The 16,762-nt window shown below is 41.7% G+C and overlaps 1 protein-coding gene across 1 annotated transcript; it reads right to left on the bottom strand.

Annotated features, from left to right (window-relative positions):
- On the bottom strand, window positions 1–12,311 carry LOC118342869 (oxysterol-binding protein-related protein 3-like). The gene is made up of 21 exons (XM_035681541.1): window positions 12,097–12,311; window positions 11,454–11,570; window positions 10,419–10,472; window positions 10,222–10,335; window positions 9,887–10,039; window positions 9,650–9,740; window positions 9,367–9,470; window positions 9,105–9,194; window positions 8,852–9,011; window positions 8,596–8,720; window positions 8,361–8,492; window positions 7,962–8,055; window positions 6,406–6,641; window positions 5,534–5,671; window positions 4,943–5,006; window positions 4,373–4,451; window positions 4,112–4,256; window positions 3,338–3,482; window positions 3,078–3,204; window positions 1,615–1,737; window positions 1–809 (listed from the first exon to the last, which is right to left on the bottom strand). The coding sequence occupies exons 1-21, from the start codon at window positions 12,157–12,159 to the stop codon at window positions 713–715; spliced, it is 2,451 nt and encodes an 816-aa protein (XP_035537434.1). The 5' UTR covers window positions 12,160–12,311; the 3' UTR covers window positions 1–712.
- Window positions 12,312–16,762: the final 4,451 nt, after the last annotated feature.

Genomic DNA, 16,762 nt, shown 5'->3' with positions numbered 1-16,762 from the left:
TGTACAGTTTATTATCTTCTTTGAACATGGAGTATTATTGCTGTTTTCCTCATTGATAAATATTATCCACAGTCCTATGACAGTCATGACTGATTATAACAAGGCAGCAAAAAAGGCTGAAGTCCCTCCAACATAATTAGAACCTCTCGTCAGCCACTGGTTTAAGTCATGAAAAAATCCTTCAGTCATGATGAGGACTGGATGGAGGAATGCACAAGCCCGTTGACCTTTTGAACGAGTTCACTTCCAACCCTGATCACTTTTACTCCAGTGTAGTCCACGTATCATACTGACATCATCCGAAAGAATTTTTAAAGTCTCTGAATAAAAGTGAGTTTGCATAACTGCTTGAGCGAGGCACTGCAATAAAAAGGCACTTTGGTAAATGCTGAGATGCAACAGGAAGTAAAGATATACATTTTTAGTCTATACTGACGCTGTGTAATTTACAATTATGAAAATGAGAGAAGAGAGGAGAAAATGTACCCTTAAGGAGAAACATAATACACAACAGAAACAAAACCATCAGAAGTTCTACAGGCTCTGCTCAATCCTAAAAGAGGAAGCAGAAAGTCCATTTAGGTTTGGGTTAACATGACATGGAGTGACTCATGTTTAACAGGTCAGGACACTTGGAGGCTGGTCTCAGTTCAGTTTTATACTTCCCTCTACATGATAAGTTGTAGTGGAGAGGTTTGGTTAAATCCAGAGGTCACCACAACACAGGAAAGTCCATTTTATTGAAGCCAGGGTCTCTGCGCATCTCCCAGTATGTGTTGTTGCTCACCCATGTGTCATTGTTAGACCTCCTGTCAAGACAACACAAATGAAATCTGTTTTATGATTGACACATCTTGAACAATTCATCACCCATATTTAAATTAAGTGATACCTGTCAAATGTTTAGTGTATTAAATTGCCACATCAGCTTCCAGAGTAATGTTAAATATCTATATTAAAAGGGCCAGTGTATAGGAATTAGGTGTATATAGCGCTGAAGTTGCAGATTGCGACTAACTGAACACCACTGGCATCTGTATTTGATGACCTGGGAATAAGTGTGTAGGAAAAACTACGGTGGTTGCGAAACTCATGAAAAATGTGAAACACACAACAGATCCTCCTAAATGTTACACACTGGACCTTTCAAAAACTTTTTTTTATAATGTTCACAATATTCTATTGGCTAGCCTAGATGAGATACTGTTAGTTTCTTAACTTTGTGTATGACCGACCCCAAACCTTTGTGTCATTAAGCTAAAAATGTCTGATTTACAACATAAGGGAAGATTTTATTCTGAATTTTCTGGGTGCAACTGAAAGTTAATGATAAGTAGAGCATCCGAGGAGTAATGAGGTACATAACATTTTGAAATAAACAATGAAAAAACAAGAATGACCCATTTTGTCATGATGAGTCCAACAGTTATCTTAACAACCCAGTCTGCAGACTGTGACAGTCACAGACATTTACACCGCATGAGACACAGTGGCTGCTATGGAGGTGATCTCTTATCATATGCAACAGACCAATCACATGGAAAAACGCATGCAAACACCGTGTCGGATTGCATACAAAGACATACGCACACAACCAAGAAAACGGCAGCCTACTTGAAAAAGCGTGGCTGGTGTGTCATGTTGTTGTCCTGCAGCACTTTCCTCCTCTCCCTCTGGAGCTGCTCTATCCTCTGTTTCTGCTCCTCGGCTCCTTCTGTGTTCCCCTCCTCCAACAGCCTGGACCAAGTAAACAAAAACAGTGAGTCAGGATAGGAGACAGGAGAAATTTGGTCAGAACGCCGCTGCTTTTCATCACACTCTTTCCCCACACAATCAACTCGAAACAAGGAAAACTTTCTTTCGCAGAAATCAGCTCTGGTCAGGAAAGGGTTTGCACACTGCAGCAGGAGAAAATATGGCATCATGTTGACTATGATTATAGCTGCTCATAGACCTTTCTCACAGCAGACATTTTGACGTGTCAGTGGGGAAAGCACAGGTGTTACTGATGACTTGACGATAACCCTTTTTTGACCGAAAAGTCAGGAACTAAACAAGAAACAAAATGTCCCTTTGGAACATTCCCTGTTTGCATTGTCTATCGTATCTGAAGAACCATTAAGACAGATTAAAAAAATGACAGCAGCATTTGAAATTCAATTTTCACACACTTTTATGTTTGAGTTAGATGCAATGAATCCAACAGGAACTAAATTTAGCCCCTGGTTCCTCTGGTCAAAACGCAGGTTTTAGTTTGTTCCTCAAAAGGTTTTTGTATCCCCTGGGATAGTTCCTCAATAGACCTTTTCACAGCCATTCTGACATGTAATAGTAGGGTAAAGACAGGTGTTACTAATGATACTAATTAAGGCTCATTAAGGTGTAGCAGAGCTTTTCCAGTGAGCCAACATGCACGATAGCAGCACCCTGACTCTTAATAAGGATCCCTGGTAACACCTGTGTCACAGTAAGCCGTGACAGTCTGACAGTGAGCAGGCACACACAACACAAGGACCCTGAAGCTGCTGAAGCGAAATGAAGTGCAGTCGTGACACCAGTGGTTTTCCTGCTGTGACATGCCTTGTAAAAACATTTTCTAGTAACATTACAAGGATTGATATTTTTTCTGCACTCGTGTGAACTAATTTGGGGATGTTTCCATTTAATAACCTTTTATATGACTGTTATTCATCCAACCTAACACATATGTAAAGTTATTTGTTTAACAAAGGGGTTGAACATTTTACTTCAATAAAATCTCTACATGAGTGGACAGAGATTCTTGTCACTTCATTTCCCTCTATCTAAATTCCCATAGTCTGTTTCCATGGTTACGCTCATTATTTCAGACATTTACTGCTTCACAAAACATGGGCTCCACCAGACTTCGCCCACAAACTCATGTTTTGGACCAAATGGTCTGATGGTCAGCCTTAACGCCATTTAGACTACATGGCCATCTGTACAGGATATTAGACATGAATATAGAGTTAAATACTAAGAAAAGTAATAAAGTATGAAGTTTCTAAAGACAGGCTAGCAGAAATCAACATTACAGACATATAAAGAGTGCTGACCTCTGGTCCGGCCTGAAGCGTGTGTCTGTGGGGGGCAGCAGAGGTCTCAGGGTGGAGTCCAGCTCATTTAACTCCACAGCAAACTGGGTGAAGCCATAGTACTGCTCTTGGTCCTCTGGCATGGGGTCTACACATACACACACATACACACACACACACATAACAGCTGTCATGTCATGTCAAATTCAGCTTTATTGTTTGATTGAAGTGCCGTGGTGTAAAAACTTCATAACTGACATTTCCAGACACTAATCACTCACTTGCTCTCCAGATACACGTGGCAGAGGGTGGTTTTCCTTGAAAAACGGACTCGTGCCATTTTCCAAAAATGGAGTGTACAACTTTTCCATTTGAATCTGTAACTACGCCCTCTATCTCGTTTACTGTAGAGCTCCATGATCTTGCCTAAAAAAAGGGGGGAAAAAGAAGTAAATTGTTTGTAGATGGAAGAATAAAATTACAGGAAATGAAAGCAGACGTTATGTATCCTATTTAACACTGACATAACAGATACTGAAGGATTTATGTCAGTGTTTAAGGGAACTTGATTGATTCATTTGAAAATTCAGTTTCTATCTTTGTCCAGAAGATGGTGCTGTTTACCTTGACAGCAATGATCATACTGCATACTGAAAGTAAGCGTGTCTGTTTGAGTAGGCAGCACAGAATTTAAGAAAACAGCAGTAACCTTTTTTTAATAAAAGAACAGATTTTACGTGTCTGTTTAGAGGAGGATGGAGCTTAAATCAGGTGCTTAAAGCCAGGCAACCGTGGTGATTACAAGACTCTGACAGGGGTTTATGTGAATGTGACAAACCAATACATAGTCAATAGGGAGAAACAACAGTAAGAGTTTGTTAAGTACAGTTCATCTCTACAATGGCAATGCATCCCAGGACTTTTTTTCTGCTTTGTTAGGCCATGAAAAACACACTTCTAAAGTGATCTAAAGATCTGCTTCTGTCATTCACAACTGGAGCACATATAATCACAACGAAGACAGGCATTTAAATCCCCTAAGTCAGTTTCCTAACCTTGACGAATGTGATTTTACACTGGCAGACATCACTGTTGATATTTTTGATGGCCATCTCTCCGTAGTGTTCGATCCAGCGCTGGCCACTCAGAATGTTATGGATGCAGGACGTCACTTTGTTCCATTCGTAGTGGTCCCCAAACCTGGAGAAATCACACCTAGTGCTTAAACTTACAGCCTATACTGTGCACAAAGACGTGGACACTCGTATTAAACAGTGTGTAAACACACACCCACACACGATACGTAAAGGACTTACGCAGGTAGTGTGACATGGGTGGTTCCCATGGGAACAATTTCCATGGATTTGCCCCAGAATTTATTTTTCCATCGGACATCTGAAAGAAACAGATCACAAAATAGGTTAGTGCTTGTTATATATATTATCTTAATTTAAATCTTCAAGGCTTGATGTGGTCAGTTAACAGCAGTGCATTTTTATGATTCAGCGTCTTTATTCATGTGCACAGGGAAATGTAAATAAGGAACAACAGCAGTCAGCGGTTAATTTGACTCCCTGTGTAGTTGTTTTTGAAAAACATACCAGATTTGAAAGTTTACAAGTGGGGTCACAGTAGTTTAATATGCACAGAAATTTGTTATAGTATGTTGATATTGAGCACTTAATTATCATGTGATGGGAAGTTACAATAATTACCAAGGCCACATGAGGTTAAATGAGGTTACAACCCCAATTTTTTAGCTTAAATGTAATCTATAGCGTGTGAAAAACAGTCAGAAATTAAAGGTGTGGCGGCAGTGATGATCTACAAGTAAGCCCAGACAAACAGAGGGGAAATGGGCTCTGAACGTGCCCTCTCCTGCTCACCCTGCCAAAAACTGAAGTTCCTAGAATCGGAGTGACATGCTGACACAGGCGGATGATGACTCACCTGGGAAATGGAGAGAGGAGAGAGATGAAATAAGGGCACTTAATCAGAAGCTTTACAACAGTACACAGAGTAGCTCAGGAAGTTGTATCGTGAATCAGTCAAAAACAAAAGGGAGGAAAGGTGATAGCTATAACTGATCATCCGCTGTAAACCATTACTACATTTATTTTGAGGGATCAGTAATTACTGTAAACTAAGAAGAAGAATGGAAGGTTACTGTGCGACTTCACTGCTTTATATTGTTTGCTACTAGATTGGATTTTGTGAGATGTTTTGTGAACATAGAACAGGAAGAGGGCGCTGTTCTTCCAGCGAGCAAGACATTTCACTTTATTACAGAGATGCTGTATGCAACACCTTTAATTTGCAAAAAAATGTCAGTCTAAAACATGATTTCAATCACTTTACATTCAATACTGTATGATAATTGCTTAAAGTGAAGCAAACTGAAAACTAACCTATCGTGTGAGGGGAGTGTATTCCCATGCAGTGAATAACGTGTGTGCTGTAAACCATGTGACTTCTACCTGTTCAGCTATAAACCTGAAGCTCTTATCAGGTCGGTCACACTCGTACGTCTCTCCCAGGACGGGGTTAAAGGGTTTACTTCCTGCTCGATGATAGGAGGATGCATATGCAGTGATTGCAAATGTAGCAACGTAAACCTGCACAGATAATCAGAGAGGATGAATTACACAAAGCACTAGTACGTTTGTCTGCATGAGGTTATAAGCATGACTGTGTGTGACACCAGTTTCAGACTTGAACTGTGTTTACATGGAATTATTGTATATTTATGTACAATAAAGTACATGTATGTGTATGTTCATACATGTCACAGGTGGAGATAAATGTTTGTATACAAGTATAATTTTTACAACATATTAGTACCATGTGTAAAGTCACACTACAGAATGTAGGGATGTAACACTTTTTTGTCTTTGTAACTCAGTGTCTATCTGACCATCTGACCACACATGTGCTTTAAATAATCTGGAATAAAAGTCTTCCAAACAGGACTAGGAGGAAATTTATTTATATTTATTAAATTTATTTAAACCTCTAACAGAAGCGTTCACAAAGCAAAAGATGAACATTAAAGTAGCGTTTAAAAAACTGCCTGAGGAAGAGCACAAAGCTTGAAACTTTTTATTTTGCTTCAGGTACTTTGATGTTCATCTTTTCATCTGTTCATCTATGCTTGTGCATTTTAGTTACAATATGCACATCAGAAACATGAATAACTAATTGTTATTATTCATCTTTATCTGTCTTTTTCTTATCAAACAGTAAGTGCACGTGTAAATGATCATGTGAGACTATTTTGTGCATGTGTGTAGGTGTATTTAGCTCTTGCAGGTTTGTATTTGCAAGATTATCAAATTTAATTTCCTCTCACCATTCGCTGGTAAGGGTCATGGGTCTGGTTGGCGGTGTCCAGAAGCTCACTGTACTCCAGCTCCTCACACAGCCGCTGCAGGGTGTTGAGTGGCTCATTGAGCTGTACTGGCATGGCCACCTTGGATAAGTCCTTGCCGATGTTGTTCTTCAGGATGTTCCACAGGCTCACGCTGCTGGTGGGGCTGGTAGAGGGCAATGCGGAGCGCCGACGAGCCAGGGTCACCACACTGCTAACTAGAGGGGAGAAATGTGGAGAGAAGACCGGTGAGACAGGAAGATATTATAAAGAGTAGTGACAGTGAGACAGAGCATGTGCGAGAGCTGAAATGGGAGAGAGGAGGTGAATGTGTCTTGAATGTGCACATCGGATGTCAATTTCTGATATTCAAAGCTGATTTGATGGAGTTGAGGCAATGAGGTCATGCTTAAAGCCAGCTCTGAAAAACTGAAGCTGTATCAAATCTATTTATGTGGAGCATTGTGTCCCATTGTGGTCTGAATGCTGTTTGAGTGTTTTTTCCTGACAACAAAAAGGGAAATTGTTGGAGAACTGAATGCTGTGTTTTTTTAGATATTTGTAGGAATGTTTGAATTCAAATATACAAAACAAAACATTGACAGAAGTGTTTTAATCAGCTACAATCCAAAAATAGTCATCATATTGGCATACAACCCATTCAACGCAGAGAAGAATCTAAATAAAGACAAATACTGACATTAAACAACCAATATCTTGAAATTTTCCTTCACCTCTGTCTCTGCAGACGCTCTAATCATACTGTCTAATCCGGATGAATCCAGATAAAACCATAATTTCTATTTGCAACTGGACAATGCCATTAAAAGTCCAGTGTGAAACATTTAGGAGGATCTACTGGCAGAAATTGACTATAATATTCATAGATATGTTTTCATTATTGTATAACCACCTGAAAAAAAGAGTATCGTTGTATTTTTTTTACCTTAGAATGAGCCGTTTTTATCTACAGAGGGAGCGGGCCACCATATCAAACCACCATGTTTCTACAGACAAACTAAAAACTGACCATCATAGTTTCTCCTACACACTTGGAAGGCTGAGCTGCATTTAAATGGTTGCAATATTTAACTTCACCCCTAAATGCCACTAAATCCTACACACTAGTCCTATAAATATTTTTTTTTTCTGTTTTGTGCTAGCTGGTGGCAAAGGTTTATGCAGTGAAAATGTAAAACTAACACCATCTGCAGCAGTGCATTAACGATGCCGGAACACAGATGCTTTGTCAAATACTGCATGATAAAACATCGAACTGAGTTTGTAAACGCGTCTGGAATTTGGTGGGTAATCATGTACAACGCATTCTCTAAGTCAGCTTTTGCTAGGATTCCAGTCATTTATAATTTATCTGATGCTGACACTTTATGAAAAATACACAAAAGCAAACAGAGCTTAGTAACACTTATTCTCAAGTGCACAAGACAAACGAGCTCTGTCTCTTTTGGACAGAACACGGCCGGTTGATGTATCCAAAACACACACATAGATGCACAACTTGCTACTGTATCATGTACCAGAGTTGTGTCTCTCACTGCCTCCCTCGTTGCTGTAGGTATCCATGGAGACGCTGTCGCTGACATCACTGATGTACGAGTCATCGTCAGACACCTAGAGACAGAAAATCAGAGGCAAAAGGTCAACAAGCAACCAGGGTGTAGAACCATAGGACAAAAAACATACGAACCCAAAAGTCTTCAGTCATCAATTTTCGGCTTTTCTCTGTTTTACATCACTTTTAACTGAATATCTTTCACTGTTAATCTAATAAAACAAGTAATTTGCAGATATGACCTTGTACTCTTGTAATTGTGAGGCACAATTTCCCCCAATTTCTGACATTGGTCTATTAATCAATGCAATTGGCTTTAAACATAGAGATAAGGAAGGGGATAAGGTAGTACAGAGTGTCTCACCTCATTCTCAGAGGAGGAAGAGGAGAGGAGGTACTCCTGAGCATCAAAAAACTCGGATATTGACTCTGGGATAGATGCTTTGCTCTCATTGGACGCCTGGTGGACCAAGGAGTGGGAGCCATCTGTGCATTCCTGATGAGAATAACAAGTCAGCTGAGTGAAAGTGGACCTGTGGCGATAGGTGGAGGACATTTAAGGTGTAAAACCAAGCAAAACCAGGATTCACAACACTCACTGAGGCATAGGCGGTCTTCAAGCCCATGACTTGCGACTGCTGCGGAGCCTTCAGGTCGATGGTGTGCCTCAGTCTGTCTCTTTCTGCTACTAGGGAGCTAAAGGTTGATTTCAGTGTAGCGTGGACTGGAGAGAAGAAAATGCCAGAAAAAAAGAGGGAGACAACAAGTACAGAGTTGTCATGGAAACTATCTTACCATATAGGAGCAAAAACATTTTTTTCTATCTAACCAGCAAACACCCAGGCAGGGACTCACTGTTGTTAGCCAGCCTGCAGAAGTCCTCCTGCAAACGGGACACGTCAGTAGGTGAGTCTGGGGATTCAGGACAGACATCCTGGGTGTTTGACTCAGTGGTGGAGAGGTTGGGGTTGGAGGCGTGGAGACGAGGGGATTGGGAGGAGATACAGCTGGGGACCTGGTGGAACAGAAACAGAGAGAGGTGAAGAACTGTAAGCGATTTTGAACTATTTTTTTTTAATAATTATCAGCAGAAAAAAGAACCCTGTACCTGTAGTGTGGCTTTGGTTTCTTTGCCATTGTTTTTGGATCGCCATCTCCTTGGCCTCTTCTCTTTTTTGGGGACGTCATAAGTAGATGCCTGTGGTACCACAAGAAACAGAGGTATCAAAGGAGTAGTAAAGTCTTACATTAATTCCATGAGTAAGATCATTATTTTACTTCTTCCTCTCTGGGAACATCAGCCACTTTTCTAATATATCCACACAGTTGTCTAACTTTAACTAGATAACTTGATGTGTTACTGTGCTTACTTGTAGTGCACTAATGGCCGGGGCTGAGTACGTGCGGTGGAGGACCTCCATGCTTTTCAACAGCAGGTTGAGTTCGAGCAGATATGATTCACATTCCTCCAAGTCTGAGTGAAAGAGAAGTTAAAAAGTTTGGGTGCATGCTGTCACAGTGATAAGAGATAAAAAAAACATGAAAGATTCACTGCAGTGAGAAACACTTTAAGACACTGTTGACAAGGTAGGGCAACAGTGAAGTCAGGAGACAATTAGTGAGCAGAGAGAAATAGACAAAACAACAACCAACCTTTGCAGCACTTGTCCATATCCCCTGAGGAATGGAGCCAAGAACTGACTTTAGCCTGGTGGACTGACGCCTGCTTAGTAAGAGTGGCCCTCTGTTTTACAGGAAGAGACAGGTGAGAGAGGATGAGACATATGCAACCTCCCATAACTACATCTCTGCAGCGTCAGATTCAAGGGGAACAACAGAGACGTTTTTTTTTTTTTATGTTTCCTACAAACGAGCAGTGGAACAACTTACTTTTCTCATGGAGTCACTGACGGAGGGCGAGGATGAGGCATGGGGGTGGAAGAGGTGCCTCTCATGGGGATACATGGCAATCTCATTCTGCCGAAACACACGGTGATGACGCAGCTTTGACACCCACTCCTCAAACAGCTCCGGAGACTTCACCTGGGTGGCAGAAAAGTCAAATTAGGAGCAGTAGCATGCTGTTCTTACAAAACAGAAACATTAAATGAGAGAGGATGTTCATGTAGGTGTTGATGCATTTGTGTGCACGTATATCTCTGACAGATGGCACTGACTCACATTGAGTTCAACAAAACTTTGTTGATGTAAGTGCCAAGACTTACCTTTAAATGATAGATGTTATCTTCTGTGTCCAGGTCGATGCACATGGCTTTCTTCTTGATCGACATGACAGAGAGGCCGACATCGATGCAGCCATGAAGCTTTCCCTTCTTCAGCTGTGAAACAAAACACTGTGTTAGTGTGTGTATGTGTAAGTGTAAGAATAACAGACAAATGGCGTTCTTGAGGTAATACCTACATCAGGTCCACGCTTTGCATACTTCAAGATGCCTTTCTCTAACACGAAGTATCTCTACGTGGGAAGAAATCAAACTCAATCAATATTAATTCACAAGATTTTGATGTTTTCACTTCTTGTCACCTTTGAATCATACGTTTATTGCACTCTTTGGTTATACAATAGTTAAACACACCACACCAGTAAAAAAAAAAAAAAAAGTTAAGCTGACATGGTGCAGTTTTGCACCAATAACACCTTTTTCCCCTGCCAGTAAAATTTCACAACAGCAGCAGTGACATAACTGATCAGCAGTCTTGAGAATTACCATGTACAAAGCAAGAGCTTACAAGCACACCTTGCTCACTTTAGTTTTACAATAAAAAAAAAAGAATACACTGATAAAGCACTTGAGGCCTCCTTTTCTGTTAAAATGTTGCCTATTAAAGTGGAAATTCAATCATGTTGCGAGGCAGAACTTTCCAGGTATGTATGAATACACTCACAGGGAAGAAGAGGAGGAGGGAAATGAGTCAGGGTTACAGTATAATCAGCTGGGAATAACAAGAATGGAAAGAAGGAAATACAGAGGACTATAATGGTGAAGAGGAGGAAATGTGGAAATAGTTTGAGGTATTAAAAGACAGCAAGTCAGGAGTTAGACATTAAGGGTGGACTAAAAGCATTTCTGGTTCAATCCTAGTATCTTTAAAAAAGACATTACAACCAACACCTGCGTACACTATTGCTCTCAAATTGCATAATTACAGTAATTCTTTACCAAAATGAATATGAGGCCTTTTTGAGCACCGTCTATCCTTTTAAGAAGCACACCTACATGTGGTGAATACAATGCAAAATAGGAAAAAAGGAAAAGTCTGCTTTGCTCCAGAGTTTAAAAACTTAAAACAACTGTGGGTTGCCATCCGACACCCCTTGTATCAAAAGCAATCAAGTTCAGAGTGCAAACAGGTTCAATAAAAGGCAGCTGCAGTGTTCTATAATAAGAAGTGTTACAACACTGCTGCTGTCTAGGGCTTTAAAGGGGCTGCTTACCTTATGCCATCCCTTCATGGGCCATTTCCTCCTCTTGAGCACGAAGCCTTCCTGCCTGTCAGGCTCCTGCATATTGGCAGGAACCCCCCTGAGCCCCTCCACAATTTCCCAGCTGTCCTGGAGGGAGACACAGGAGCAATACTGAACGAGTTAGACAGACAAGTGAATGTCTTGAAATTCCTTGATATAGCACATAGCATAACACAATCTCAACATGTAAACATTACACATATCATCATTGCAGGGCCACAGTGTCCAGCTGTACCATTAACTTATTATTATTAACATTATTATGAGTATTATGTAATGTGTAATGTATTGTATGTGAGGAATGGACCCCAGGAAGATTGGCTGATTATCATGGTGTCAGCTAACAGGTATCCTTTAAATAAACAGATAATAAACAGATAAACAAATCATGATCACAGATAGAATTTAAGTGCAGTACTGTTGTGAGTGCAACACAGTTTATAGTTAAAACACACACACCAATGCACACAGTAAAATAAATGTGACCTGCTTCGTAGGGATTTGCATTTTAATTCTACAAATCTGACGCCAGCTGATATTAGATAAAAAGAAAAACAAATGAAACGCAAACAAAACACAAAATCACAAACATTAAAGGACCGCGTGCACACACCTGGTTATTGTCTTGCTTAGAGGAGCCGCTGCTGTCACTATGAGTGGGCGACGGCGACGTCATCTTTTTGCGACTTGACTGCTTTCTGCCCACCGTTGTCTCGTTTCTGTGGAAACCGCAGCAACAGAGATCACAGCAGAGCCGCTAGGAGCATCACTCTGACCTTTGAAGGCCACGCCACCACAGTCAGCGCTGCGGAGAAAGGTTAAAATGAACTGATGTCAGAGCAGCACAAAGGCTGCAGCTTATTTTAAACAGAAAAGTAACAACACGCAGGACCAGACAGGAGGATTCACTGACTCACTGTGCGTCAGGCTAACTTTGAACAGCGTAAATCAGGAAAAAAAATCCCCAAAGTAGCTTTGTTTTAGGGAAGCTTGACACAAATATCTCAAACAAAAACACATGAGAGGCCAATAATCCCTTATCATGAGTTCTCACACACACACACCGTTCAGAGTTCAACTTGCACCATGTGAATTCAGATATATTGTGTGGACAGTACACACTAAGCTCAAATATAGTCAGTATTTATGACCATGACGGTACCATACGAGCTTGTAAACAAGCACGTGAGAGCAAAAAATCCCATTATAATGTACAGAGCATCATACAAACAAAGCCATCATTGAAAAATAATAATAAAAAGTTAAGACCAGGCTACTTCTATTTGCAAATGTAACTACCACATAGTTAATGTGAAATTAGTGAAATACTCCATTAAAACAATAAATGGATCCTTCCAACAGTTCAAGCAGGTACATGTGTTTCATAGGCACAAGTTCCTTGTAAAGTCAAATCATATATGTCCAAAATCTATTTCTAAAACACTAAGAAGCTCATCTACTACATAAACATTTAGCGCTCACTCCATCTGCATACTGCAAAACTGAGAACTGAATCCTTGCAGCTTTACCACTGGCTGCTTTCAACAAATCGGAACTTCCCCCAGCCTCCTCCTCCTCCTCCTGTATCGGCACTTCAGATCTGACTGTGAATGTTGAAGGTCTCTTTCATGTGGTGATAAAATGTCGTGTATCTGAAGCCAGGAGCCTTGTGAGGTCAGGGAAAGCAAGCTTGCTCAGATTCGTTCTGCAACACTAAGTGTGTCATTTTCCCAATGAATTGTTCAAACCTTGTCCTAAGTGAAGTCAATGTCATTGCTTGTTGATATTCGCGAGCATTTTAAAACTTCTGCTGTCATTGCTACACATTTTAACAGGTTTCTGTTAATTACAGAGGTGTACTCCACGTGTTTATGGTACACCACGTTCTCACTGTGATGTAACATTCATTCCTCTCCTTGCCACAAATGACATGCCTCGACCTGGCCTATGTTATACCTCGACGTTAGCTGTAACGCCACTCCCTTTGTACAATGATCCCTGTCTGTGCTAACCTCAGGTGGGTTTGCGTGGACGTGTACCGCACATCCCTGTCTGCTGGATTAACGCAGTGAGGGGGAAACCCGTGAGGCTTTCTGTGTGTGCGTGCTCGCGTTGCAAACCTGTGTAAACTCTTGTATTTTAAGTACGCTGCTAACTATATCCTCTGCAAACGGTCTGGTGGATGGAGTGTGTGTTTGTGTATTCTGTGGTTCCCAAAGGCCTCGCTTACAGGCAGTACCATACCCAGGACATGAGTCATCAACAGGAAAGAATGTGCTCCGTGCCTCGATACCCCCCGACACACCATAACACACAGCTAGCTACAGTCAACACTGGGCCAAAAGCAGACTGAGACACACGGACGTCCCACTTACTTCACGGCTCTGGAGCAGAGACTAAAAGTACAGACAACACGTTTGGGTAGGCTTCAAATGATAAAGCTCCAATTTAGCTCATCAAGCTGTTGTGTTCACACTTTACGGGCTGTGGCATGCCTGGCTTCTTCAGCTGAATCTGAAGCTTTAGATATGAATCAGGTCCAGGAATTTATTACCCATAACTCCTGCACACATCTGTGTAAATACATTTGTACGTAGTCTGGACCTCAAACGACAAAAGGTGCATCCAACCATTCAACATTATGTTTTGGCACGTACTGTGGGAGCCCAGGGCCTCAGTGGTGCAATTTCAGCTCTGCCGGAATTCTTGGAAAGAATAACCCTTATGATTAGAAACACAATAAGCGGTGAGTAAGGGCAGCAGCATGGAGCCCCGCCGCTTTACATAACACACTCAGCCCTGCCTGTAATTCCTCAGCCTCTTCCCTTTTCACACAACTCAGCAGCAAAAGTTTGCAACAAAACACTTCCTTTGAGCAAAACCTCAAAATCTGCCACTGCCTCGGTGCGCAGATTTCAAGTGTCACTACCAGATGACGCATCCCCACTTCACGAGCTTAAAAGCCCCTGTGAAAGCTGCGTGTTCGTCTGGGATACTATCTGCCATAGATGAACTGTAAAATCTGTAAATGAAGCTGCTGGATGTCAGTCCCCGAACATCCAGCTGAGTGCCCTACTTACCTCGCCTGAGTGATTACTGTAGTATTGTACACCACTGTGCGCTGTAAGACTAGAAGTGCTGGGGTTTTGCCTTCGGTGTTATGTAATAGGAGTCAATCATTAATGGCACAACACCTTGTAAATGATCTGTTAAGATGGAAAGGGGTCATTCTCGCGGCAAGGGCCAATGCCACAGAGTCACACGGCCCCGAATGAGGGAATAAAGGGTTTAAAGGTGAAGGAAGTGACTACTTTGTGTGTGTTTCTGTCTTTTTTTAACATGTGCCAGCGTTCATGAGATCAGCTAATGGCAGGGAGGAAGTAATAGAGAAGATGCAAATGAGAAATTCATTTGTTTTGTCTGTATATAGGATAGTTTGATGACAGCGGGTCCCACACAGGAGACCAGACATTTTGCATATCATAAGTGTTGTGTGGTCTAACAACCAACCCATGCATAGTACATGAATCTGACTTGGGTATGCTCTTCTTTCTTCCCCTCTAGCATGTTTTCTGTTTCACTGCAGTGAAGGAAAAAGTACCTACAACAACCTTAGAATGAGAAGGTCTCCTCTGAACTTCGCTCTTTAAGACGGGACTTCGAACCAGGTTTCTAGGGTAAGAAGAGCAGCCTGACATTAGGAGACAAAAGCAAAAGTGCAAATACACACAAGAGCGGGAATTAGGCTTTTTCCTTCTACTCGTCCCACTCCTAGTTTAGCCTCCTAAAATGGCGCTAACCACCGGTGTTCCATCAAAGCTTTCACTTGACAAACATTGTGCACAGTCATTGTTTAGGACTGCTGTTTTTAATTCGACAAAAACTCCAACAACAATAATCCAACAAATCATTAAGTCCACCCTTTTTGAGCGGAGCATGGCTACAGGCGACACATATTGTGTACTTACGGAAAGCCCTGTGGCTTTCATCTAGCAAAGCCTCGTCTGTTGTTCAACCAGTTTCCATGACAGGATCGCAAGACAACAGGGCTGAAGCCTGAGGAACTGTCAGGCTGGAGTTTCCAGTCCTGGCATGACAAACACACAGACAGTGACTTAGCAGCCAGTCCGTCTGCTTTCTGCCTATACACACATTCTTGCAACAGCAGGACTGCCATCAACCCGACAGTCCACATAGTATATGCTCCACATTACTGGCTGACTGGGACTGCAAAAAGGTCCTCACAGATGGCCCATCTGCGACTCTACCTCCAATAAAGCTTCAGAATCTTCCGGTTGAAGCTTATTCTCAGAATTATCTCAAGTTAAAGCTGTGCATGAGCCAATGATTATCAGGCAAAAGATGCTCTAAATAGACTCACATCCGGCAAGATTATCCGGCTACTTCATGCATCGACACCAAAAGCGTATAACGAAATGTAGCGCCATATGTTTGAGATTGGTCGGTGGCAGCAGCACTTAGCTTATCTGACGTCTGACCTCTGACTGAGCTCTTTAAACAAGATTTTTTTTCTGCGAGTAATACAGTGCCCGTGTTCCTGTATGCAGGCAGAGAAAAACGAATGGAGGCATCAACGAGTGATCAAAGAGGTAAAGAGCTGCCCCAATGTGCCATTCAGCAGTCAGGTTGTTTTCATGTGCACTTAACGAGAGACAGAAAGAGAACAAGGCTGAGAACCAGCATGCCCATAGATTCTTGACCGATGTATTTTTCGAAAAGCCGCATCACAAAAGATGTCTTTCTGTCTCGTTCCCGCTGAGACAAGGGACACTTTGTGTTACAGCTCAATCACGGGTTGCTATGGATACAAAAAAACCAAGGCAAAGGCAAGAATATATTCAGTTTGCTTGTTCTTTATGGGAAATCTGAGGGCATAAAACATGGGGCTATTTATAGGACCTGTGCCATTACCAGCAGATACATGATTTCACATGAGTCTCAGTGCCGAGCGGCCGGCCCGACTGGAAGTAGGGCACACCATCCTATAACCTTATAAAACCATAAGAGATCACAGGCGGGCTATTCTCAGAGTGGCCACTTGGTGTATTAGTCAAGGCAGGAGTGCTCTGTATTTACCAGCTTTTAAGTGGGTGTTGTGTAAAGGAGAGAGTGACACAGAGATAACTCGGTGAGTCACGTCAGCCACGCTGGATGTTTACACCCAGAAATGTTGCAGCAGGAATAAACATTTGGGCTGAACTGTAATCAGTTGACTGGAAGAGCCTGAGAGCGCGCGTGGGGGGGGGGGGGGGACCAAA

This window comes from Morone saxatilis, unplaced genomic scaffold, assembly GCF_004916995.1.
Source record: "Morone saxatilis isolate NCDOM2014 unplaced genomic scaffold, NCSU_SB_2.0 Contig9, whole genome shotgun sequence".
In the NCBI taxonomy this organism is placed as follows: Eukaryota; Metazoa; Chordata; class Actinopteri; family Moronidae; genus Morone; species Morone saxatilis.
This window is presented reverse-complemented; position numbering and strand designations above follow the sequence as displayed.

Bases quoted from the DNA above. Each gene is read 5' to 3' on its own strand.
- LOC118342869 (XM_035681541.1), bottom strand. From the start codon at position 12,159: ATGACGTCGCCGTCGCCCACTCATAGTGACAGCAGCGGCTCCTCTAAG. The intron at 10,336-10,418 runs GTAGGTATTACC...TTTGTTTCACAG, and splicing joins ATGCAAAGCGTGGACCTGAT to CTGAAGAAGGGAAAGCTTCA. The intron at 9,012-9,104 runs GTACAGGGTTCT...CTGTTCCACCAG, and splicing joins AAACCAAAGCCACACTACAG to GTCCCCAGCTGTATCTCCTC.